Below are 27,612 nucleotides of genomic sequence, written 5' to 3'. Positions count from 1 at the left end.
TTGAAGATTACACAGCATAGGTACCACATGACCACATGGATACAGGATGGCAAATACCATCCAGAGAGGTGTGTTTTGTCTATGAACAGTGGGATGCATCAAGGGTTGTGCTAGTGAGGGGGCCTACACACTGTCATTACACTTTTTTTTAATAGTCAAGTAAGGTAAGAAAAGGGAACTTGCAACTTAGGTGGAAGGGGAAATTGTTTGAGCTTGGGCACTGCTAGCTGTCCAGGGGAGCTGTATACATTTTCCTATCAATAGGACTCTTTGTGGGATGTTGAGAGCATATGTAGCCCCTGTCACTGCTTGCCTATTTCCAGCTGGTAGACAATTCTCTCACCATATCTATGTAAAGAACATCCTAGTTGTAATTTTGTGGATTGGTCTCTGTGTCCTCTATTCTGTACCACTGGTCTACCCACCTGTTTTGGTACCAGTACCATGCTGTTTTGTTACTATTGCTCTATAATATAGTTTGAAATCTGGTATGGCTATACCACCTGTTTCACTCTTCCTGCTTAGGATTACTTTAGCTATTCTGGGTCTTGTTTCTCCAGATGAATTTCATGATTGCTTTTTCTATTTCTGCGAGGAATGCCATTGGGATTTTGATTGGCATTGCATTAAACCTATAGACAAAGGTGCTAAAAGCATGCAATGGAGAAAGGATAGCATCTTCAACAAATGTTGCTGGGAAAATTAGAAATCCATATGCATCAAAATGAAATTGAATCTCTTTCTCTCACCATGCACAAAAGTTAACTCGAAATGGATAAAAGAACTAGGAATCAAACCAGAGACTCTGCATCTAATAGAAGAAAAAGTTGTCCCTAATCTCCATCTCATGGGATAGGGCTCCAAATTCCTTAATAGGACACCTATAGCATGAGAGTTAAAATCAGGAATCAACAAATGGGACATATTCAAACTAAAGTTTTTTTCTCAGCAAGAGAAATAATAAGTGAGGTAAATAGAGAGCCTACATCCTGGAAACAAAGTTTTACCCCTCACACTTCAGATAGAGTGCTAATCTCCAGAGTATACAAAGAACTCAAAAAGTTAAACAACAACAACAAAAAATAACCCAATCAACAAATGGGCCAAAGATCTAAACAGACACTTCACAGAGGAAGATATACAAGCAATCAACAAATACACGCAAAAAATGCTCACCATCTCTAGCTATCAGAGAAATGCAAATTAAACCACTCTAAGATACCATCTCACTCCAGTAAGAAAGGCAGCCATTATGAAGTCAAACAATAACAAGTGCTGGCAAGGATGTGGAGAAAAAGGTACACTCGTACATTGCTGGTGGGACTGCAAACTGGTGCAGCCAATTTGGAGAACAGTATGGAGATTCCTTGGAAAGCTAGGAATGGAACCACCATTTGACCCAGCTATTGCCCTTCTCGGACTGTACCCAAAAGATCTAAAAAGAGCATACTACAGGGACACAGCTACATCAATGTTCATAGCAGCACAATTCACAATAGCTAGACTGTGGAACCAACCCAGATGCCCTTCAACAGATGAATGGATTAAAAAATGTGGCATTTATACACAATGGAATATTACCAGTAAAAAATAACAAAATCATGGCATTTGCAGGGAAATGGATGGCACTAGAGCAAATTATGCTAAGCGAAATTAGCTAATCCCTAAAAAACAAATGCCCAATGTCTTCACTGATATAAGGGAGGTGACTCAAAACAGAGTAGGAAGGAAGAGCATGAGAAGAAGATTACCACGAAATAAGGAAAAGAGGAGGGAGGGAAAGGGAGGGAGAAGGGAAAATGCATGGAAGACAGAAGGAGACCCTCATGGGTTTACAAAATACATATACGATGGTGTGAGGGGGAAGGGAAGGGAAAAAAAAGAGATAAGTGTCACAGTAGTATGAGTAGACAATAGGGAAGGGAGAGGAGGGGAGGGAGGGGAGATAGGGAGGGCAGCAGAATACAACTGACACTAGGATTGCTGTATGTATACACATGGATGTATAACCAATGTGATTCTGCAGTTTGTACACGTGGAAAAATGAGAATTCATACCCTATTTGAATCAAATGTATGATATGTCAAGATCATTGTATTGTCTTGAACAACTAATAAAAAAATAAAAATTTTTAAAAAAGAATATCCTAGTTGAACTAAGAATCTTTGTATAGCCACAAAGCTGGTTTTGACAATACAAAGAAAATCAGACTTGAGGCCTAGACTCATACTAACAAACTCACGCAGATATTGATTGACACCAGAGTGCTAATTTATTAATTTACAATGAGAAATAAACCTGACAGAGTATAATCTGGTTGACTGTTTCTTTCCCTGCTTTTTTTTTTTTTTGTTAGTAGGGATTGAACTCAGGGTGCTTAACCACTGAGCCACATCCCTAGTCCTTTCTGTTTTTTTTTATTTTGAGACTGGGTCTTGCTAAGTTGCTGAGGCTTGCTTTGAGCTTGCCATCCTCCTGCCTCAGCCTCCCAAGCCACTGGGGGATATATGCCACCATGCCTGGCTTTTTGTTTCCCTCTGAAGAAAAAAATCTAGTTTACAAAAGAAAGATTGCTTGAGGAGTAGAAAATATTTGATTTGGGGGCTGAGGTTATGGTTCAGCAGTACAGCACTCATCTAGCATGTGGGAGGCCCTGGGTTCCATCTTCAGTACCAATGAAAATAAATCAAATAAAGGTATTGTGTCCAACTACAACTAAAAAATAAATATTTTAAAAAAAGAAAGAAAATATTTGATTTTGCTTACCATCTTATCCCTAGGGTCTTGAGTAGTGTGAGAAAGAGAACAGGCACTCAATAAACATTTGATGAATGAATGAGTGCTATGAAAGTTGTTCATAGGGTCTTAACTGCTACTGCCATTGAGATAGACACCCGTTCACCAGAAATAGAGAAGTTACACAATGTAAAAAATGGGTCAGTTTTGGTGTTAGACAAATAAGAGGCTAGATTCCCCCATCTGAAACTTACTTTACTGTTTCAATTAGTAAAGTAAGTAAAGTGAAAGTAAAATAAGTATAATTCATATAATTAGGTTTGATTATATATAAACCCCCCAAACAACTTCTTTGAATATGTTCAATGTTTAGTTCTCCATCATGGAAAAGACTTGAGGAGGGCAGCTCAGGGATGGTGTAACAGCTTCACAATGTTTATGGACTCACATTGTTACCACTCTATTCCAACATCTCAGTGTGTGACTTTCATTTTTACAGTTATATCATGACCCAAGATGGCTTCTGAGCTTCAGCCATCACATCTGCATTGCAAGAAGAAATACATGGAAAAGGCAAAATGGCAAAACAGAATCCCCTTTCAGACATGCCAGATTTCTTTAAATAGCCTTCCCTCAAATCCCCTCACAACACTACCACTTATATTTTGTGGTCCAGAAATCTGTCATATAGCTAAAACTTGTTGCAAAGAAGACTGGGAAATGTGGTCTTTTCATCCTTCTGCCAATGTGCCCAGTTGAAAATCCACATTCTATTACTAGAAAAAATGGGGAGAAATGCCTGTATGGATAAATAACTTGAAATTTCTTGAATAGAGATTTAATATAATAGGTAAAGCACCAACATGCTCCAAAAAATGATCATAACCAAATATATTCACTGAAAGAAATTTCTGCCAGCTGATACACTTAATTAGTTTAACTATCATATCCCTTTGATTATGTTGATACCAACACACTGACAAAGTGATAAGAATAGCTGTTTATTAAATGCTTTTTAGGTGTGGACTTCATGATGGCACTATACATGTATTATTTCAATTAAATTTCACAATAGCTTCTTAGGTAAGTATAAACATTTTATAAAAGAAGAGCCTGAGATCTCAATAATCAGCACAAGTTTAAACAGAAGTAGAATTCTAAGAGTCAACTCCCAAATCTGATTCTACATGATGCTTTAATCCTTCCAATATAATATTAAAGAGAACAAATTATAAACAATATTTTAAAACAATAATTCTACCATCTCAGAAGATACAGTCCATTTTGCATATCGCATTCACATAATTATTCAATATATTGTTGCAATTAAATGAGCATACATCATTTTGCCCTCTGCTGTTTTCACTTTATGAAATATCATAAACAATTTCCAGGTTTTGCATTTTCCTAATTACTTTCCTTTTGATATCACATCATTAATCTGCTGCTCTGGAGTGGACGTTTAGATCCCAAATTTTTGCTAACATAAATGGCACGCATTAACATCTTTGCATTTCTTTTCATCTTTATTATTTCTTACAAAACTTTTATATGTGAGTTGGGCATGGTGGTACATGCCTATAATCCCAGCTATGCAGAAGGCTGAGACAGGAGGATTGCAAATTGGAGGCCAGCCTGGGCAATTTAGAAAGACCTGGTTTCAAAAGAAAATAAAAAGGGCTGGGAATGTTGCTCAGTGGTAGAGTGCTTGCCTAGCATGCATAAGACTTGGATTCAATCCTCATTACTGAAAAAAATTTACATAGGGAAATAATGGCTTAAAATATATAACCATGCTTATTGTACTCACATTGCAATGTTATGTTCCAAAATATTGTACCAATTTACACTGCCACCTTTAACACAGGAGCAGTGCACACTTCACGTTACCAGCAGTGGATAGTGTTTATATAAAGAGCTATAGAGAGTTAAAAAGGCAAAATTATATTGTTATGCATGTATGAATATGTAACAAAAAAATCCCATTCCTATGTACAACTCTAATGCACAATAAAAAAAAAAGTAGAAACATATCAAGACCAGGCACATAAGAATTTTGAATGGGATTCAAAAATATTTTGTAGGTTATGTTATGGACTGAATATGTGTCAGAAGGAGAAACAGGGAGTAAAAATAGGTTTATTGGGTATTAAGTAATGTTACTAATCATTATTTAAACAAAATGGTCATCACACGAAGAAGAGGTCTACAAGCATGTGGGCAAAAGTGTAGAGAAAATATTACCAATGTACAGTAAGCATTATTCAATAAAATATACCTATTTGGAAAAAGAAAAAAATGAGATGCTTACATTGCATGTATTGTACCATACACAAGAATCTAATGCCCTTTTGTCTTTCAAAACATTAACATTTTGGAGGAGTCCAGGCAAGATGCTTTGTAAGTCATCCTGCACTGTGTATCTATAAGTGGTCCTATACTTTGAAAAAGTCTGATTGTTTCTTCATGTTTAGATTCAGGGTAGTGTGTGTTGTATTTGCAAGAAGAGCATATAGGCGATGTTGTTCTTTTCTCAAGTGCATCACATCAGGTCAAATGTGATGAGGTTAGACTGCCACTTATTAGTGATGCTTCTTTTGGTCATTTGGTTAAGATGATGCATATACTTTTTTTTTTCTTTTGTACCAGGGATTGAACCCAAGGGTGTTTAACCACAGAGCCACATCAAAGCCCTTTCCATGTTTTTTTTTTTAATTTATTATTAATTTTGAGATAGAGTCTCACTAAGTTGTTCAGGGCCTTGCTAAGTTGCTGAGGGTCGCTTTGAACTCATGATTCTCCAGCCTCAGTTTCCCAAGTTGCTGGGATTACAGGCGTGAGCCACTGCTCTGAGCGGTGCATATACCTTTAAGTTAGGACACACACACACACACACACACACACACACACACACACACAGTGTTCACATTCCTTGAGGCAAAGGATCAGACAAAACTCAGAGTGCGCACCAGGAGGCAGTCGTTTTCCGGGTTTGGGGGAGGGGGACCAGGGGGCCAGCCCTACCACGCCCACCTTCCTGCCCGCCCGCGCCTCTTTGCTTAGAAAATCATTTCTCAGAACCAGAGAGCCCCTACTCCCACGAGCCCAAATCTTTTCCCAGTAGCTTGCGTGCGCCTGCGCAGATCCTCTGCCAAGCTCCTTTACAGACCTGACCGCTTCTTTCTCCAGCTCTCTTCCGGTCTCTTCTCAGCTCAAGTTTTTCCCTGAGGGGTCATCACAGGGCGCCAAATGCGCGCCCGCGGGAAGGCCCGGGGGGCGGGGCGCGGTGCTGTGCGGCACGTCAGTGGCCTTCCTGGCGGAAGTCCACAGCCTCCCAAGCCTCTGTTTGGCTTTCAGGCTGGCGCCTATCTCGGCCCCCGCGCCAGTTTCGGGCTGGTTGGCGCGGAATCGGGAGACTGCGGGACTATAGCGCCTGTGCACGGTGACGACTGCGAACTGGGGGCAAGCGGTGAGGGACGACTCCGCACTCAGAGCACTGGTTGGGAGTGTGGGGACAGCAGCGTGATTGCGTGTGGTGGTGGTGGTGGTGGTGGTGGTGGTGGGGTCTTTGCTTTATTTTTTCCGAAGGAGGCGTGCGCCGGGTTCGCTGTGCGGGTCTGCTTTGGCTCAGACCTTGTGGTTCAGGGCGGGGGCCTTTCGGGTTCAGAACCAGCATTCTAGTAGGGCGGCTTGCAAATCCGAGCCACCCTTTGCAGGGTTTTCTGTTTGGGAGACTGTCACATCTCTGTCAGCAAGTGACCCCTTTTAAAAATTCCTTTGGTAAGTCATACCCACGTGTGGGAACAACTTCAGCAAGACTGGGGTCGGTGGGGCACTGGCCTGATCGAGGGTATTTCACTTCTCCCACCCGCTTGAGGACTACGACAGAAGATATTTGCCCCTCCCTTGCTAGAAACTCCCAGAAAATTGTTACACTTTCTAACTAGGCAGGAGAGAAAGCTGCAAGTGCTGACACCATATACAAATGCGTTTTGTCTTTTTAGTAATGGATTTCTATTTTATGCAGTAACACTTTTTCTTTCAAATTATTCTATGGAAAGTTCTTCAAGTGCTGCTATTTTTTAGCGTTCAAATCTAATAATTTTGGCGAAGTTCCTAAAAAATACATCAATTCAGCATTTCGGGTACATTGTATATCACTCAGTTTTTCAGTGATAATCTTTTACTTCCAAAAATAGAATACAAAAATGCAAATAGATTCGTCTGATTTCTGATTTTTTAACAGTGTTCAACTAAAATGTGACTTAACTTCCGTGAACTTCTAACATAAAATCAGATGCTTCACTTTTTTAGCCCAAGCATCTCCTGTCACTCAAATACATCACCATTAATGAGAACTTGCTTCCTAATCAGCTTCCTTTGCATTCAGCTAGTTGTAAATCACAGATTTCAATTTGTTCTTTAGCCTTTCGTTTTTTAAGACAATTTATTTTGGAGAGTCGACTAGCCTGGATTACAAATGGGATATGGGATGTGAGTATCTGAACAGTCTTTGCAGCCTTCTATCAGTGATTTGCCACTAAGCCCTTTCTTCACCCTAAAAACTGTATGCCATCCATGAACATCAAGAAATCACTCTCTGGAGGATACTGTGCAATCTTGAGACCCCTCTTAAGTCATGATGTTGATTAAGTACTTGCTGAGAACTTGTGACTGGAATTTTTCCTTTAGAGTAGACTGAAAGATTGTTACCTGAAAGACTTCTTTTGCAAGCTAGTGTCTTGGCCTGCTTTTGGGGAGGATGGAGGTACTCCAGATAGTAATTTTAAAACAAATATTTAAGTCTTTGAAAATGGATTTTTTTCATGCTTATTCCTTTATTTACTAGTTACTTACATGAAGCATTAGAGACATGTTCCAAAAAGGGAAATCTGGATTTTGTTTCTTTTAAATGTTAGTAGGTGGAGCACCTTGACAATAGCAGTGAAAAGTTGAAATATCTATAACTATTTTTATGGATGAAAAGAGATCAAGGGGAGTTTAGTGATCAAAAAAGTGGGTATAATGGTTCATTTGTAAATATTTATTATGTACATACCAGGCATAGGTATTCTGCCAGGCTCTGATGATGGGTAGACTAGGCATGGTTTTTGTCCTCATGAGTTGAGATGAATTTCCAGTTATATGCAGTGCTGTGTTGAATCTTCCCTGATGAAACTGCTTTGCTTTATTTTTGCTCTCTGAAACCAGACTATGTATGTGGGAGTATATGTATGTGTATTTGACTGCCCTGCATCTACACAAAGAGAAACAAATATAAACATTAAATTAGTTTATGTTGCTAAGTACAAATGAAGATAGCCATCCTCATGTAATCCTTGCAGCTTTATGAAGTAGACAGATGTGGTTTATTTCCATTTCACAGGACCCTCAGGTTCTGCATTAGTCAGAGAGCTTTGGTATAAGCTGAAGGAACCAACTCTAGCTAATTTAAACTGAAAAGGAATTTATTAGAATTCCATAGCATTTGCACAAATCCTGAAGGACTGGAAATCTGGTCTGCAGGTTGCTTAGCCAGAAACAGTGATTAAAATTGTGCCACAAAACTGGGCCACTGAGGAGGTCATTACCAACCATGACTAAATACTTGATGCTAGATCTTGTACCTTGGGACATTGCTGGCACTGTTGCTTCACATTCTCAATCTTCCTGCAACTCTTGCTACTTCTAGAATCTTCCTTAAGTCCATATATCTCTTATTGGGACATTAGCCACTGGGCAGGTTTTTCTAATCATTAGAGCCTATTTTAATGCCCTAGCTCCAGCTGCAAGAGTGTTTGGGAAAGGGAACTTTCAGCTTGTATAGGCATAGGCTCTGTGAACCCATGGGACTTAAAGTGTGTGTGTGTGTGTGTGTGGCGTGGGGGGGGTTCCACAGATTGTTTCAGATGCTGGGCAGCTTCAAATAAAACATCTGTCCACTGCTGAACTGGTTAACTTGTAGTCTCATATTACCTACTAAATGGCAGAGCTGGGATGTGCTACATCTTAATTTCTCATTTGTACTGCTCACTTTACACTCATGTCAAACTTACCTTCTGCACTGATTTTCTCTTGATTCCTGAGTACACCTTGGATTTGAATACCTTTGTAGTTTGTCTCACACCTCTTCCTCTGTTTGTTCCACTTTTTACCCTGTTCTGTGCTGGTGAAATTCCTTCTAGGCTTGTATTGGAGACCTCCCCTATGAAAACTGACCTGATTTCTCACGGAAAATTAATGGTTCTCTTCTCTACATTTCCTGTCTGCTGTTCTTACCTCTTCTATGGCACTATATTTGTATTATGATGGTAGTCTCAGGGTCTTTTGCTTTACTTGACTGTGAACCTCTTGAGGCTACAGGCAGCTCTGTCTTATTTGTAATTGTACCACAAACCCTGTGTAGTGGAGCAGTGTTTCCTGTGGAGTAAGTCCATTTGAAGACCTTTAGATTTTGTCAGATGTCAAGGGAGTCTTAAAGGGAATATACTGCGGCTAGCTTTTCACTCTTATTGATTGTGTTTAATAATCTCTGAAACCTTTTCATGTAAGCCTACTCAAAAATTTTAAATCATTTGAATTATACCCAAGATTTTGTGACTATCATCATTAAGTACCCACATTACTTAATTTTTACTTAATGCCTTTCCAAAAATGGATTTAAAAGTCAAATGTGAAAGTCAAACAATAGGCTAAGATGTTATAGAGATTCCATTTACAGGAAGCTAAAAAATAAGATTCTCTAATTATACTTGACCTTTAAGATATAATTTTCAACAGTTTATTGCCAGTATTTGGTACATGTTCTTTAGATTGTTTCTTATACTTCAAACAGTCAAACAACTTAGTGTTGTTATGAATATGCCATTAGGGTTGGAGCTTTTAAGATGCCTCTTTATCAATACATCTCCCTTTTTGTGCCTACTCATTTTAATAAATTAGCATGGAATATAGTAGATGGCTGCTGAGCCTAAACTTATGGCTGGCAGGCAGCACTGTCATCTTGATTTGATTATTCATCAGCTGGTATCTGTGGATGAATTCATTTCAGTATGTGTGTGGGGTGGTCAGTTTGTAATGACCAAAAGCATGAAGAGTTAAAAAGTTGAATGAGTGAATGCTGAGGCCCTCTGGTATTTCAATCAGTTTTGACAAAATATATTTTAACCTTGGTAATGTGTTATTATTAACCTGTAATATCATGGTCCACTGAGGCCTTGAAGTCAGTGATAGAATTAATAAGATGGTTCCTTAGAACCATCTTTGTTTTTGTTGTTGTTTTGTTGTCCTCTAATCCTGTCATGATCTTTCAATACCACTATGAACTTTTTTTTTAAATATTTTTTTTTAGTTGTCAATGGCTCTTTATTTATATGTGGAGCTGAGAATCAACCCTGTACCTGACACATGCTAGGCAAGTGCTTTACCACTGAGCCATGACCTCAGCTCACCACTATGAACTTTAAAATTCCACTTTTTTTTTTTTTTTTTGGTTTTAGATGGACACTTTATTTATTTTTTATGTGGTGCTGAGGATCAAACCCAGTGCTTCACACGTGCTAGGCAAGTGCTCTACCACTGAGCTACAGCCCCAGCCCAAGAATAATTCCACTTTTAATGTTTTTACTTTTGCATCTTTATATAGTATCATCTTGTATTAGAATTATGGTACCATCTTTGTTAAATACCCCCAGTCTCTAATGTATTTCTCTTTGAAATTCCAGGTACTTTACCTGAACTTCTATTAGGGCATGTGTTCTACATATTCTTTAAGATCCAATTGCTACTTATCTCCTACATTAGATTGTAGGTAGGGTAAACACAAAGACCATATTTTTTGATCTTTTAGTCCATCATAGCACCTAGTATTTTGCAAAGAACAGATCCTTCTTAAAGACTTTCAAATGTTGATTAATAGGAAGCAAAATGAATTGTTCTTTTATGACCTACTGGATTATTTGTGGCCTGTCATTTCCAATGGAAAGGCTGTAGACTAGCTAACAGCTAATATTTCTGTAGGGTATCAGTTGGCTTTGAGACTTTCCTTTTTTTTTCTGGAAAAAATTAACATTGGCTTCAGTTGTAACAGGATCTTAAAGAAGATTTTTGAAGAACTACAGGATCTGCATATTTGGCCATGAGCTTTGTGAATTATTTTACATTATAATATTTAATTTAATATTACATATAATAAAATTGCATATTATTGTTGACTAGAAGTGTTCTTCATTTTTTTTGGGGGGGTACTGGGGATTGAACTCAGGGGCACTTTACCACTGAGCTACATCCCCCAGCCCTTTTTATTTTGAGACAGAGTCTCATGAAGTTGCTTAGAGCCTTACTAAGTTGCTGAGGCTGGCCTTGAGCTTGCAATTCTTCTGTCTCAGCCTCTCTAGTCACTGGGATTACAGGCATGCACCACCATGCCTGGCTGTGATTTTGTAACATCTCCTATACCTTTCTGTTTTTATCACCTGTGTCAGATTCAGGAAGTTTTGTAACTTCTCGGGCTCGTCGAGAAAAAAAGTCAAAGAAAGGTCGCCAAGAAGCTCTAGAAAGACTGAAAAAGGCTAAAGCCAGTGAGAAGTATAAATAAGAAGTAAGTAACCATTTTTCTTCCTGTACTTTATCTAATTTATAGCCTGCTGGTAGTGTGTGTCACCTCTGTAACTGTATTAGTTATCTTTTTGTCCCAGTGACCAAAAGACCTGACAGGAACAACATAGAGGAGGAAAAGTTTGCTTTGGCTCTCTGTTTCAGAGATTGAATTCATAGTTGGCCAATTCCATAGCTCTTGGGCTATGGAGAGAGGCAGAACATTGTGGCATAAAGGCATGGCAGAGAAAAAGCAGCTCAGAATATGGCAATGGGGGGAAGGAGGGAGAGAGAGAGAGAGAGAGAGAGAGAGAGAGAGAGAGAGAGATTGATTGATTGATTGATTGATTGATTTCTGCTCACCAAGGACAAAATATAAACCCCAAAGGCACACCCCAGTGACCTACCTCCTATAGCCACACCTTATCTGCCTATAGTATGCCCAGTCAATCGATCCACCGATCAGGTTAAGGCTTTTATAACCTAATCATTTCACCTCTGAACATTCTTGCATTGTCTCACACATGAGCTTTTGGGGCATACCGTATACCTAAACTGTAACCTGCTTGAAATAATACTTTCCCAGAATAGCTTCAGTTGAGGACTGAATACAAGTCATTAGTAACAAAGCAAAACTACAAAACACCCTTTGACTTTTATAAAGTTGTTTTAGGGTTTACAAAGTGTTTTCACACATATTTGAGCCACCAAAGAAGAAATCACATGGATTTAGAAATATTTGTGTATTTCTAAATACTAATTTAATTTAATAGTAATTATGAGGTAGATTTATAGATTATGGAGAGTACTCATTCCTTAAAAGTTCCTGTAAGGCACTTTACAGATGAGTTTAAAATTCCAAAATTAAAGTAGCTATATCTATACTTTCCTTATTTGGTGTGCTGTGTCTCTGCTAGGTCCCTTGGCTTTGCTGGGGGAACTGAGCGGTGCTTTAACTTTAAAGTCTTTAGCAGCCTAGTTAAGTACCTTCTCCTTGGACAGTATTGTTTTAATTTGCAAGGGAATGGAGACTTGGACCTTACTTCTGCAATGTCCTGCTTGTAAGATTGAATGTAATACACTTTTGGTGGTTTTCCTCTGCTCATTATTTTTGCCCTGTATGCAAAAAGTAAAGTGATTACCATCTATATATCATGGTTTAGCTTTACCTTCAGCACTCTTTCTGAGTATCTTAACTGCCAAGGCTAGAAAGTGATTAATGCTAGAAAATAATAATACCTAACTTTATTTTTCAGCTGACACTATTATAAGTGATTTTACTAATATATTTATTCATTTAATCCATCTAGTAACCATATATAAATTAGATACTATGACTAACAACAGTTTGAGGTGAGGGCACAGAAATTCAGTGAGATCACATGGCAGATCCTTTATTTAGACCCAGGCAGTCTGGGTTTGGAATATGCACATTTCACTATGGCCTTTACTGTACTGGGCAATTAAGCAAATAGAAGAGGATTTTTTGCCATGTGGCTGGCACCATTTGTTCAGTTAAGGGAGGCAATCAGATAATAAAATGTTGCTAAAAGAATTAGAGTGAAGCAAAAGTAAAGCATTTTTAATGTAGGTTTTGTGGGGCATTTCTGATGTTGGCACAATTTGGCTGATTTCTCTTTAAACACTGTGATATTAATTGTATGGCTCCCCAGCACTAATAAATAAAGAGTCAGGGCCTGGGATTGTGGCTCAGTGGTAGAGCGCTTGCTTAGTGCGTGTGGGGCCCTGGGTTTGACCCTTAGCACCACTTATAAAATAAATAAATAATAAATAAAACAAAGGTATTGTGTCCACTGCAACTAAAAAATATTGAAAAAATAAAGAGTCAAAAGAACTTTTTATTCAAAATGATTTTTTTAAATATTTATTTTTTAGTTGTAGGTGGACACAATATCTTTATTTTATTTTTATGTGGTGCTGAGGATCAAACCCAGTGCTCCACACATGCCAGGAGAGTGCTATACCTCTGAGCCACACCCCAGCCCCCAAAATGATTTTTAAAAATAGTTTTCTTAGCCAGGTGCAGTGGTGCATGCCTATAATCCCAGCAACTTGGGAGGTTGAGGCAGGAGGATCACAAGGTTGAGGCCAGCCTAAGCAACTTAGTGAGACACTATCTCAAAAAATAAAAAGGCTGGGGCTGGGGCTCAGTGGCAGAGCACTTGCCTAGCATGTGTGAGGCACTAGATTTGATCCTTAGCACTGCATACAAAAATAAAATAAAGTCATGCTGTCCATCTACAACCACAAAGAAAAACAAAAAGGACTGGGGATTTAGCTCAATGGTAAAGCACCCGTGAATTCAATCCTCAGTATCAAAAAGAGAAAGTTTTCTAGGATCTTCTTAATATTATATAAATCAACTGGGCACAGTGGCACCTGCCTATGGTCTCAATGGCTCAGGAGGCTGAGGTAGGAGGATCACAAATTCAAGGCCAACCTCAGAAACTTAGCAAGACTCTATCTCAATATAAAAAGTAAAAGGGTTTGGGGATGTAGCTCAGTGGTAAAGTGCCCCTGGGTTCAATCCCCAGTACCATCCCCTCAAAAATAGTATATAAATCAGTTGGACGTGATGGCACATGCCTATAATCCCAGTGGCTTGGGAGGCTGAGGCAGTAGGATCACGAGTTCAAAGCCAGCCTCAATAATGGCAAGGTGCAAATCAATCCAGTGAGACCCTGTCTCTAAATAAAATATAAAAAATGGTTGGGGATATGGCTCAGTGGTCAAGTGCCCCTGAGTTCAATCCCCGGTACCCCCCCAAATAGCTTATAAATCAATTATTTAAATAAAAAACAACAGTATCCCTTCAACCAACAATAATAATTATGCCAGCCTCCCCTCCCAAAAAAGAAAATTGGTTAATATGATAATATTAATTGGACTAGTTTACATTTGGCTTGTTAATAAGTTTGGTAGAGTAGGTTGTTTTTTATCAAATGGTAAAAGGCCAAATCAGTACCTGCCAGTGATCCCTAGAGAGTAAGTTAAAAAAGAGGTGAAACAAAGCCTAGTCCTGTAATCATTATATGCTTTATAGGTGTGGCAGAAATCAGTCAGCTCTGTTCATCAAGCTCTGAAATCTCTGTGTCCCAGGTTTTTCCTAGAGTCTTAGCTCATCAGGTAGAGTTAGTCATCTCCCCTGATATCCTATTTGAAAAATGCAGAACTCTTGAGAGAAGGCGGATATTTTTCATGAGATATCTATGAAATCTTCCTAACCAGCTCACCAGATTCTCATTTGGGGTGTATGTGGCCTATTACCATGGGGAGTGGCAGCAATGGTGCACTTCTGTTATTTTGTGCAGAGGTATTCTACTTTAGTTGTACCAGTAGCTCATGGTACTATGACCCTTTGACAGGCAGCTAGTGTGGCTACTTTCTCTGGACTTGCCTTTCAAACAGCTCAGCATATAAATCCCTGTGCAGTTTCAAAACCTGAGAGTGGTGGAGGATCAGTGGTGAAGCAAAGAGCGAACACTCAAAAGCCTTTTCTTGTTGGCTTATAGAAGAATATGCTTGTTTTGCCAAATTTTTGTAGGGGGCTGGATGAGGGAGATTTTCCTTTTGCATTTTATTTAGTCAAACAGGCATTAAAATTGTTGTCTATTTGTAGAACATCCATCAGTAATGGAGAAAGAGGTGGTATGCCTTACAGGTTTGCTAAGTATAGGAGCAACCAGTCTAGAAATTACAAGTGAATAATCCCCAAAGCAGCTAATGAAGAATTGGCTATAATTCAGTTTGTTTTTTATGAAGTAGATGAGTAATTGATGGTGTGACAAGTATATTATGCTAATGGAATCATTTAATATCTTATGTTAACACCCACCTAAAAGGAATACTAAGTTAATTGATGTCTATTTAAGGAAAACCCTGTAGTGGTATTGAATGTCAGAACTCATGATTTGGTTGCAGCTTCTCCATCAGGCTGCCATTCCAGTTTCAATTTGACAATTTTTTTTCATAAGAATTGTTTAACACTTTCACTCCATTTGAAGCTTTTTCTCAAACTTGTATAATGGCAGATCGAGGACTTCACAAGTGTTTATGAAGAAGTTGATGAAGATCAGTATTCGAAGCTGGTTCAGGCACGGAAGGATAATGACTGGATTGTGGATGATGGTATGTAGGAGGAAATTACCTGCCAGGCACTGTGTTAGTTGCTTTTTGTAGGTTTTCATGTGGAGTTTCTACTTTGCCTGGGTGGAGGGAAGGCATTGTTACAATCATACCTTTGGTTTGGATCATTTTTAGTTATTTGAGGATGAGGAAGCAGAACAATAAGAAGTTGATTTGGCAACATTTTGGAGAATCAAGGCACATACCTCAAGATATAGTAAAAATCATCCAGGAAACAACTCTGTGGGAATTGTGAAGATGCATGAGACCCTGCATTCAACCCCCAACACCAAAGTGGGGAAGGGTGAATTGGGAGGAGGGTGAATTGGAGTGAATTGTTTCTGTGGGGCCAAAACACAGCATCTGAATTAAGGGACAGAGGTTGAGGTTCTCTTTTCTCCTTTGCAACTGTGTGACTGTGGCCAAGTTACTTAATGCCATTGAGCCACAAGTTTTTATTCTATAAATGGAGATAAGAAAACTATCTCCCTGATTGCTGCAAGGAGCACATGAAGTTTTAGGTATGAGAGGTAATATGAGCAATGGAAAGTACTGTAAAAGCTGGTTCTTTTCTACTGTTCTTCTGTCCCTTGTATAAAGCTTCCTGCTTATATGATTGCTGACCACAGGAAGGAGATATAGACTGTGTCTGTGATTATGTTTCTATTTCTGTAATAGAGCTCAGCTATGTTCTAATTTTCCCATGTAGACTAGGGTTTTTAAAAAATTCTTCTGGTAGAGTAAAATACCTGTGAAGCAAGCTTTTGTAGCTAAGTTTTTGATCCTATGGGACCAGATCATTTCCCTGTTTCACCTAGCTAGGTATAGTATATATTTGGTTTTGATGCCACATCTGCTGTGTGGATGACCTGCATTGTCTGAGACCTGTTTGAATAGGATTCTGCTGTACTTATAAATGGAACAGACTAGGAGAACATCTGAGTGGGTACAAAAGTATTCTTTTTGCCAAGGCTAAAATATTGTTGATGACTTGTGAAAACTTGATCCCAATATTAAATTTTGTTCCTGCAGATGGTATTGGTTATGTGGAAGACAGCCGAGAGATTTTTGATGATGATCTTGAAGATAATGCTCTTGAAACCAGTGAGAAAGGTACCTACAAGAGAATGTCATTTTGAGATTTGAAGAATTGTCTAAACTTTTAAGATGACTTGGTATTCTGAAACAGTCTCCTTTTGAGGGAGAAGAACCTACACAATTATTTTTAGATAGAGTATATGTTCTGACAGTGAGAGAATCACAGTTGTGTAGAAAATTAAATATAAGAAACAAAAACAGTACCAGAAAGTATGAAATTTTTAGTCCTATGGTCAGTTTAGAGTTGTTGATATTGAGGACTGCCATAGTAAGTGATGTGTTTTAATTCCTACTGAAATGATGAACTCAGAATTTTAGCTCTTCAGTAATTGTACAGTACAATAATAAAGTTTAATACTAGTGTAATCAGCTTGCTTTGTTTAATTGAAATTTAAAATGATATGAATGAATGTGTTAAATTTTCTTAACTGTACAATCTTGGCATTTTTTTTCAGGTAAACAAGCCAGATTTAGTTCTGTAAAATGAGAATGGGAAATACTCCTTGGTTTTGTTTTTTTTTTTTTTTGGTTTAGTTTGTTAATTGGTCTTCTACCACCAAGTGATAGATAAGGGGTCAGCAAACTATGGCTTAATTTTTTTGGAAAAAAAAACACTTCATTGAGATATAACTCACATGCTGTGTAATTCACTCATTTAAAGTATAAAATTCATCACAGAATTGTGCAGCTATAACCATAGGTTATTTTAGAACATTCTCCATTAACAGCCCCCCCCCATATCATCAAATCATATCTGTTTTTATACAGCCATTGAGCTAAGGAAAGGTTTTTATGTTTCCAAAGTGCGTCATGTGTGTGTTTGGTGCTGGAGATTGAACCCAGGGCCTTGTGCATGGGAGGCAAACACTCTACTAACTGAACTATATCCCCAGCCCCCAAAGTGTGTTTTTTGAAAAAACGATAAATATAAAGAATACATAATCATGTTACAGAATCCTATTTGGCCACAAAGCCTTACGTCTCTGCTATCATGCTCTTACAGAGGGAGTGGACTCTCATTTGCACATTAATGTTTTGCAACATTTGTTTCCTCTCCCCTTTCCAACCACTGACACAGACTAATTGTTGGTGAAATTTTTGAACTTCAGAAGTCCCTTTCTAAGAATAAAGGCTCTCATCTGCTTAACCACAGTAATATTATCATTTATCATTGTCTATAGTAATATGTGTCCAGTTTGCTGAGTCTTTTGCAGCCTTTTTTTTTTTTTTTGCAGTATTGGAAATTGACCCTGGGCTTGCTTCGCATACACAAGGCCCTGAATTCATGCCCTCTGTAAAGAGCATTCCATTCCCTTAGTGTTGATAATAAATTTGATCTCCTGGTTAAGATGATATGTCAGATTCCTTCTAAAGCTACCTTTCCCCCTTTATGATTAACGCAAATAAGTGGTGATAATTTGAGACCATGTGTATATCCCATTTTCCCATGAATTTTCACCCAGTGTTTTCAGCATCTGTTGATGATTCTCTCCTTTTAAATTTTTTCTATTATTTTTGAGATAGAGTCTTGCTACGTTGCCCAGGCTGGCCTTGAACTTCTAGGGTCAGGTGATCTTCGTGCTTAAGCCTCCTTAGTGGCTGGGTCTACAGGTGCATGCCACTGCACTCAGCTTCTTTCCTTTTTAAAATTATCAATTCAAACTCATGGGTTTCTAGAAAATTTACTGTTATAATTCAGTGCTACCATTTCTCCTTTCGGTGTTCAAATTATCCCAGATTTAGCTGGTAGGAGTGAAACCCCTTTTAGTTGGTGCCTGCATCCTTTTGATGTGATCCAATCAGTCTGAGCATTTCCTATCTATCAGGGCTGAGAAGATGTTCAAAGTTTACCTTGTACTCCTCCTGTACCAGACTTGGAATCAACTGTTTCTAGCCACTATCTGGTTCCTTTCATGGGGAATATTATTCAGATCTGGGAGAAGGATGTGTTTATTGCTCTTGGGGTATGATGGTTTCTAGCTTCTAGGCCCTTTTGGTGAACAGAACTAGGAAATTATGTATGTTTTGAATTCATACTGATAAATTTTATCCCAGTCCAATACTACTGAATTCATCTTCTCAATTCATATTTTTACACTTTCAATGAAAATCCTTGTTTTCTGAAATATACACAGTTGATTTAGAATTACTAAACCAACAACCTTTCTGTTTATTTTAAGGTACATTTTTTTTTAGTTATAGGTGGACACAATATATTTTATTTTGAGGATCGAACGCAGTGCCTTATGCGTGCTAGGCAAGCACTCTACCTCTGAGCCACAACCCCAGCCCTCTATTAACAACCTTTCTAAGTAAAGTTTATGATTTCTTTGCAATTTTACTTGTTCTTGGTGTATATCCCTCTAAAGATTTATTGTGAGAGTTTATAGGTTCATTTGTTTTTGTATTCAAATTTTTAAAAGTCTTTAACTTTTTACAATATTATAAAATAACTATATAATGTCAAAATCAAAATGATATCAAGAGATATATGCAGAAAAGTCTTGCTCTTATTCCTATGCCTTCTGACTTATTTCTACCCATCTCTATAAATAACCATTTTAATTAATTTCTGGTTTATCTTTCCTTTATTCACAGTTATTAAAAAAAACATATGTTTGGTTTTCCCTCAGAGGGGATGTTATTTATTCATTCATCCATCCATTAGAGTATGAATGGACCAATTTCTGCCAAACTGTAGTGTAGAAACTCTATACACTGGGACCCTTTTGTAGAATTGTGGCGAATTGTGTATTTGTAGTTTATATGCGTCCTGGAAGATAGAATGAACCCATTTACTGTATTATGTCCCAGAATCAAGGAGACCTGTGTTATGGCTATATTGTTAATTATATCAACTGGACATAGTCCCGAACACCTATGTAGAATTTAGTTTTGGTCAGCTGCAAATTAGGATGTTGGACTGGTTAAGGAGCTTCTCAAAGAAAGGACCCATGTCCCACTCACTCCAGGGCTGATCACAGCAGCAGACATGAAAGAAGTATGCAGTATTTGTTGAATAAATGAGCCACCACTGTTTCTTTTCATATTGTTATCTGTTTTGGCAATACATTAGTAAAGAGAATGAGTTGATATTCTGGAAGACAGCTAGTCTTAGAAATTTTTATTTCATGCTTTGCCACTGTCATTCACCCACAAATCCCCATTGTTTCAGTGAACCTCACTAAGAGCCCACGTAAGGTCACAAGATATTATGAAGGCAAACAGAATTCTGAAATCCATTTTAAAAATTTACAAGAAATTGTAGTTTTGAGTATAAAGTCAGCTCCTTATGGTGTGAATCCAGTCCGTGGCATGCTGTTTTCAAATAGAGAAAAATATTGGTCAAGTCCAAATGAAGAAAAATAACTGGAAAAGCACAATAAAACAAACACTAATTGTGGATTTCTGCATACTAAACTGTGTGTGTGGGGGCGGTTGCTGGGGATTGAACCCAGGGCCTTGTGCATGCAAGGCAAGCACTCTACCAACTGACCTATATCCCCATATCCCCAGCTCCCTTGCATACTAAACATTTTAACCATTAGGTATATTCTGTCTTCAAACTGCTCCAGTTGGTCTCAATAAAGATACAAGTTCCTTAATGCAATTCTCTGGTCTCACATATTTTACAAATGTCCTGTAAACCTTTTCATAGCCTTGCCATGTGAAAAATGCCTGTTTTTATTATGGTAGAATACATATCACAGAATTTACCATGACATTTAGTACATTTGCAGTGTTTGCAGCCATCACCATTATCTAATTTCAGAATATTTTCATTGCCCCAGATGGAAACCCCATACTCATTAAGCAGTCACTCTCTAGTCTTCCTTCCCTCAGCACCTGGCAACCATTAATCTGCTTTCTGTTTCTATGGTTTTGCCTGTTGTGGATGTTTTATATAACTGGGATCATACAATATGTAACCTTTTTTGTCTGGCATCTTTCACTTAGCATAATGTTTTAAAGTTCCTTCCATGCTATAGCATGTATTAGTGCTTTATTCTTTTTTGTGGCTGAATAATATTATCTGGATATGTGTTGCCCATTTTGTTTACCCATTCATCAGTTGATGGGCACTGAGTTATCTACCTTTTTTAATGCTGCTATGAACATGTATGTTGAAGCTTTTGTTTGAATACCTGTTTTCATTTCTTTTGGATATATACCTAGGAATGGAATTGTGTGTACGTATTTCTATTTTCTTTCTTAGACAAAAGATATCATCTATAGATAGTTTTGTAGTTTGCTTTTTTCATTTAAGATATTCTGAAAATCACTTCATATTAGTACTTAACAGATTTTTCTTATTTATGTCTTTATGGCTGCATAGTACTCCATTATATTGATATGCTATCATTTATTAAAATAATTATTTCGGGTAGACATTTATTTTCAATAATTTATTATTACAAATAGTGCCACACATCCAGTAACTCTTGTGCATATTATGTTTTCCTTGGAAAATTCCTAGAAGTGGAATTGTTGGCTCAGAGAGTAAATGCTCACAAAATTTTTATTAGGCGTTGACAAGATATTGCCAAGTTCTCAAGTTCTTCTAGGAGTTTTTCTTTTGTACCCTCCTATGAACAGTGTCTGAGTGTGTATTTCCCCAAAGCCCTGCTGATAGTATGTTGTTAAGCTGAATTTTTGTGAGTCTGATATGCGAGAAATGGCATCTCAGTGTGGTGTTCATTTGCATTTCTTTTATACATAAAGTTGTGGATCTTCTCATAAAACTTTGTATTTATTGCTCACATTCCTTTTGAGTTTCAATTGGTTGTTTTAGATCTTTATATCAGGGAAATGTTTGTCAGGGTAATGGATACTTTATCTGTGATACATATTGTAAATATTTTCTCCAGGTTTTTCTTTAAATTCCTTTTCTGGTGTAATTGAATTTATCAATCTGTTTTTTCCTTGAAAGTGGATTTTGAATTAGTGTTAGATTTTTACTATACCCAGGTTACAAAGGAATTTGCTTTTCTAAAGTACTTGCATAGTTTTATTTTTAAAATTTCCTTTTGATGTTTATATGGATCTTACAAATGGCTAGCCGACACTATTTATTTATAAATCTATTTTTCCCCAAGTGATGTAAGTTGTCACCTTTATTATATGCTAAATTTCCATATGTGATGGGGTCTTTTTTCTAGATTGTATTTTTTACTCATCTGGTCTCTCTATGTATATGCCACTACCACACTATTTTAATTATTCATTTAGTTTTTTTGAGATTGAGACTATTTGGGGATGAATCAGAAAGTGAGATTAAAATCGACAGTATTAGGAAAGTTGATTTACACATGGTCAGAAGAGATTAAATGGCAAAAGTTTTCTTTTAATGAGCAAATGCCTCTGTGCTGTTTAGTGTTAATGTGACATAGTTGCATGTGTCTAGTTGCTGTTCTCATAAAAATGGAAATCAGGATGCTACAGTATCATAACTGGTAATTCCATTTCTTTACAGTTAAGTTGTTCTGTCAAATTACATATAAAATCAAAGATATGATCTCATGAAGGTTACTAGGATAATATCTTGATTCCAGCTTGGCTTTATCTTTCCTATATCACTTTTTTTTACACAATACTTTTATTTATTTTTATGTGATGCTGAGAATTGAACCCAGTGCTTCACACGTGCCAGGCAAGTGCTCTACCATTGAGCTACAACCCCAGCCCTCCTGTCTCACTTAAAAAAAAAGACTTTTTATTAACACTAACATTAGCAATTAAATAGTCACACTTAACTCATCCTGATATTTAACTTGTGTTTTATCAGTTTTTGTAATAACGTTTAGCCTGAGTTTTTGAATTTAGCTTATTTTAAAGTTTCTTCTTTATGTACCTCGTGTAAAATCTTATATATTTGTATTTTGAAGTTTTAATATTTTCTTCCCAAATTCCCATATATGGAGAACAAGTGACTACTAGGCTTTTTGTTTTCCAATTTGAACTGGGAACTTTTGTGTTTCTAAATAATATATGTTCCAATAGGAAAGGATGCTAAAGCACGCAACAGAGACAAGAAGAATGTAAAGAAACTTGCAGTGACAAAACCAAACAATATCAAGTCAATGTTCATTGCCAGTGCTGGAAAGAAAACCACAGATGTGAGTTTCATGGTTTCTGTATATTTTGTCTTTTCCTTTGTGAAATGAATTTAGAATATGATTATACAGATATTAGAAACTTAATACATATTTAAATAACATTTTCCTAGCTTCACTCACTAAGTTGACTTTAGTTTTCAAATGATTTAAGCACCTCAATGATTAGAATTTGGGACATAGAAAAGAAAGATTGAACAGGAAAACTGAATTGAAAGTGTGTTTAATTTCAGTGACTAGAAGGAATATCATGTAATGAGAATTAAAATAGAGGATGGGAGCTATAAATTTAGAATTTACGTATACACAGGTGGTAGTTAAAATCTGAATAGATTTGAGCACTTAGAGTGAATGAAATGAAGATGTAAGGACTGATTGGTTAGGTTCTTCCTTTCATAGTCATGTGTGTGGTCTGGGTGAAAATTTAATGTGCAGGGCTTTCTCATTTTGCCTTCCTTTATAATCTCTAGAAAGCTGTAGATTTGCCTAAGGATGAACTGCTAGGTGACATTCTACAAGATCTGAACACTGAGGTAAGTGATTCTTTGGGAGTTATAAAATGTGCAGGGAACATTGGTTCTAGAAATAATTCAGAAGTTGTATGGAATAGACTTTTGCTAGAATTTAAAAAATGCAAGGACAGTACCACCAAAAGAAATATCCCACAAAAATAAAAAGAAAAATAAAATCTTCCAGTTAGTTTCTTCTCACCATTTTAGGTGAGTAGTTTCTAGCTGTTACAGCTATGCGATTATGTAGATGGGGCTGTGTGGGTGTATGTTGGAAGTAGTAAGAATACACCCAGGAATCAGTTCTGTGAATGCTCACTGCTTGTGTTCAGTTGCTATAGCATATGTTCCCTAAATAGATTGAAGCCTGTCAGTCTTTAATTCTGAGTGGGAGTGAAGAAAGAGTTAGTGTCCTATTCCTGATAGAACTCAAATAGGCTCACCTACACTGCGAATTTGAAATTTGGGCATTTCTCATAAATTCTAAGTGCTTATTTAGAAGTGTATTTCTTTCTAAATGGCCATAGATCAAAATAATCTAGCATCAACACTATGCAGTCATATGTATCTTGATTGTTTTTAAATGTAATATTCTGGAAGGATAAGTGAAAGACTGCGTTAAATTTTAAAAAGAAAAGAATTGGTGAGGGGTGGATTCAGTATCTATTCAGGTTTTCTAGTGATTTCTGTAGTATTGTTGCTATAGTAACCACAGTGTATGAACATAGATCCTGCGGGGGGGGGGGGGCAGGGAAGTAAAAATGCTTATTGGGTTTCAGTGAGCGAAATGCACTTTCTCTGTTACGTGGTAAACCAAGCATGGCAGTGAATATCTGTCTTACCCTTCCTTTTAGAAACCTCAAATAACTCTTCCACCTATAATAATACCTAAGAAGAAAAGATCTACTGGAGCTTCTCTGAATCCTTTTGCTGTGTACACCCCCAAGGTAAAGTGTATAGAGATACCCTTTCTGGATTTATGATATTGTTTTAAATTTATGTATTTTTGCTTTTCTATGTGAAGGAAATGCCTTTGAATTTATTTTTGATTTTTTTTTAAATTAGGACTGCCATTCAATATATAGTTTTGTGTATTTCAAAAATAGCATGTGCCTGCTTTTTTCATAGTAAATTTTGTAGTAACTAATATGTGTTTATTATAGGTATCACAACTGTGCTAAATGCAATAATTTTCCTCCTGGAAACAAGTATTTTTTTCTGTAAATCTAGGTAACAGTAAAATAATTGAAGCTATTACATTAATAATACATAAAATCTTTTTATAAATGGGAACTGTCATTATCTTTGGTCAGGGTAGGACAGTTACATATTTTTAGTATGCAAGTCTAAGTGACTAAACATTTAAAAATGTTTACAGGCAATTCCTTCAGGAAAAACTGCTTCCCCTGTCACCAGGAAGGAGCTTTCATTAACTCCTGCTCCTCTTAAACGAGCTGAATTTGCTGGTAAGTCTGATGTCAGGCAGAAGTGCAAGGGTGTTGAGCAGTTGTTTTTACAGCAGTAGAAGAAGTGGAGGTATTGTGATGGCAAGTCTAAGTGTGAAAGATTTGGATTTGTAGCACTAAAAGTTAAAAACATCCAATTTGGAGACTAAAGAGAAATACAAGTGTAGGAAAAGGGATGTGCTGATGTTTCAGTGTTGGGTAAACCATTGTGCCCCAGGTACTAGCATGTGACAGGAATATATGCTGATGTCTATAGGAGAGCTGGTGCAGCCAGAGTGTCCGGATGATGAGTATGAGTCAGGGGAAATGGAGTTTGAAAATGGTGACTTTGATGAGCCCATGGAAGCTGAGGAGGTGGATATGAAGCCTGTGGCTGCCAAGACTTGGGACCAAGAGAGTGAGCCAGCAGAGAGGATGAAACATAAGGCGGATCCTAGGAAAGAGACCACGTCTTGCTTGTAAGAGCATTTTCTGGTATTTTTTTTCCTGGCAGATAGCACTCTAATCAATCTGTTAGATTTTTTTTGAATTTTTTTTAATATTTATTTTTTAGTTTTTGGTGGACATAACATCTTTGTATGTGGTGCTGAGGATCGAACCCAGGCCGCACGCATGCCAGGCGAGCACGCTACCGCTTAAGCCGCATCCCCAGCCCCTCTGTTAGATTAAAAAAAAAAAATTTTTTTTCATTGTAGATGGACACAATACCTTTATTTTATTTATTTATTTTTATGTGGTGCTGAGGATTGAACCCAGTGCCTCACATGTGCTAGGCAAGTGCTCTACCACTGAGCTACAGTCCCAGCCAAGATTTTTTAAAAAAAAAAAAGTTTTCATAGTTATAGATGGACAGCGTGCCTTTATTTGTTTAGGTCTTTATGCAGTGTTAAGGATTGAACCCAGTGCCTCACACGTTAGGCAAGTGCTCTGCCACTGAGCAGTAGCACCAGCCCTACTCTGTTAGATTTTGAAAAGGTTGGAAAATTTAATTTCTGCAGGGGAAGTTTTCTCCCAGATGACTCTTGTTGGGGCATTGATCAGGAAGATGATAGTTTCTCAGCACAAGAAATTCAAGTGGATTCCAGTCAACTCCCATTGGTAAAAGGGACAGATGAAGAACAAGTGTTCCAGTTTTATTGGTTGGATGCTTATGAAGATCAGTATAACCAACCAGGTAATCAAAGATAAAGTAACCATATGTCTTGATGGAGTAGCAAGTTTTCCCTTGAATATTTAGTGCTGAACATTGGCACAGGCTCTGCCCTCATGTAAGTGTGTTATAGGAGAGCAGGACTTGTTCATTGTAAAATGTGTGAGCCACCGTGTGGTGTGAATAGTCCTTAAAATGCTTATTCCAAAAATCAGTTATTTGTGATTTTTGAATGTGCTTGTACTTTGCCATCGATGTATCTGAAGTTGCAGGATTATTCTGCAAATGGAATCAGTCATTAATTTGTCTCTTTATTTAGCAAATTGGACACATGTTATGTTTAAGGCACTGAGAGGGGGTGAACAAACTGCACAAATTCCCTATGCTATAATGTTGCTTATATTTTAATGGGGTGGGAGTGGGTGGGGAGAAATTGGCTATAAATAAAAGAAACTGATGTAAAAGGGAGTTAGTTGTAGGATGCTCAGTGAAGGCCTGTCTTAAGAGATGATCCCTGGGCTAAGATGTGAGGCACATACAGAGTCGAGGAAAGGACATTTCAGCTTAAGAATCCAGTAAGTGGGAAGGACTGACACGAAGAAGGTGGCCTGTGTGATAGTAGCATAGTTATCAAGTGATAAGATTGGTATGCAGAGAAGTTGGAGATAAAGGTAAAAGGGCATATAATGATGGATGGTCCCATAATTGACTTTGCCTTTAAACAGGAATTCTCTTGTCTGTGAAGAGAATAACAGACATGTTATTCTGTGTGTGCATGCTTGTATATATAGCTGTAGAAGGGTGAGCTAGAGTGGGGTGGTAGGAAATTATAGAAGCCCTGGAGATCAGTCATTCCAGGGCAGAGGTACTAGTTACTTGGACCCTGGAGGCTGGGAAGGAGAGAAATGAAGGCATTTAACAAGTATTTTGATACAAACTTGTTGATGGATTGAATCTGAGCATTGATGGAAAGAAGAAATCAAGACTGATTCCCAGGTCATCCTAATGAACTAGTATTGTGAATTCTTGATTCACAAAATGCTAGGGATAAATTGAAGAAGAGGGCCACACAACAAATGAAACAAAAAGTTTATTCTCTTTTAGAATTCATAGGCCTGACCTTCTGATGAGGGGGGCCTTACTAACTCCCTCTTTGTAGAGGAAAAAAAAATCATCTTACAAGAGCCAAGAATGCCCTTAAGATGACAGAGGAGGGTCATTCCATTTTTAACAACAGTAACTGTTAGAAAAGACCCTCCTCAAATTGAACAAATATGTTTCTGGTGGTGCTTCTGGGCCTGTTTCTCTTTAACCAAATTGAATATGTATTATTTCAGTTCTTCAGGATAACTTTTTTTAAAATTTAAAAATCACCTCCAAATGAATGTTTTTTCATTAAACAGAAATAGTGGAGATTCTCTGTTTTTAATCTTTACCCTTTGCCTAAAAGATAGGAGGCAAAATAATTTTGACATATCTCATTTGTTTCTCATCTCTGAATTTGAGTAGCTGCCTGTTAATTCTGGGATTTTTTTTAAGTCCTGTTTTTTTTTTAACCTTCTTCCTGTTTTCTAAGACCTCTGAGAGAACTTCTCAACTTCATGGAACTGAGAGGTGTAATAGGTAGCATAATGACCCCTCTCCCTAAAGATGTCTATGTACTAACATTTGGAGCTTGTGATGTTTCCTTGCATGGTAAAAGGGACCTTATAGATTTGATTAATTATTAACCCATTGGTTAATGGTTCCATCAAAACCAGAAACCTGGAAGCCATCCTTGATTCCCTCCTTTTCCTCAC

General features: G+C 37.5%; 1 protein-coding gene across 1 annotated transcript in view; it reads left to right on the top strand.

Moving 5' to 3' along the window:
• The first annotated feature begins 5,985 nt into the window (after positions 1–5,985).
• LOC144253026 (DNA polymerase alpha catalytic subunit-like) overlaps positions 5,986–27,612 on the top strand; it is a 52,423-nt gene continuing 30,796 nt past the window's right edge. The window contains 10 exon segments of the mRNA XM_077794988.1: positions 5,986–6,205; positions 11,220–11,335; positions 15,384–15,480; positions 16,510–16,590; positions 22,576–22,691; positions 23,159–23,221; positions 24,052–24,144; positions 24,576–24,663; positions 24,920–25,121; positions 25,662–25,837. Coding sequence (XP_077651114.1) covers positions 5,986–6,205; positions 11,220–11,335; positions 15,384–15,480; positions 16,510–16,590; positions 22,576–22,691; positions 23,159–23,221; positions 24,052–24,144; positions 24,576–24,663; positions 24,920–25,121; positions 25,662–25,837 — 1,252 coding nt within the window.

The sequence above is a fragment of the Urocitellus parryii genome, unplaced genomic scaffold (assembly GCF_045843805.1).
Source record: "Urocitellus parryii isolate mUroPar1 unplaced genomic scaffold, mUroPar1.hap1 Scaffold_87, whole genome shotgun sequence".
Classification (NCBI taxonomy): Eukaryota; Metazoa; Chordata; class Mammalia; order Rodentia; family Sciuridae; genus Urocitellus; species Urocitellus parryii.
This window is presented reverse-complemented; position numbering and strand designations above follow the sequence as displayed.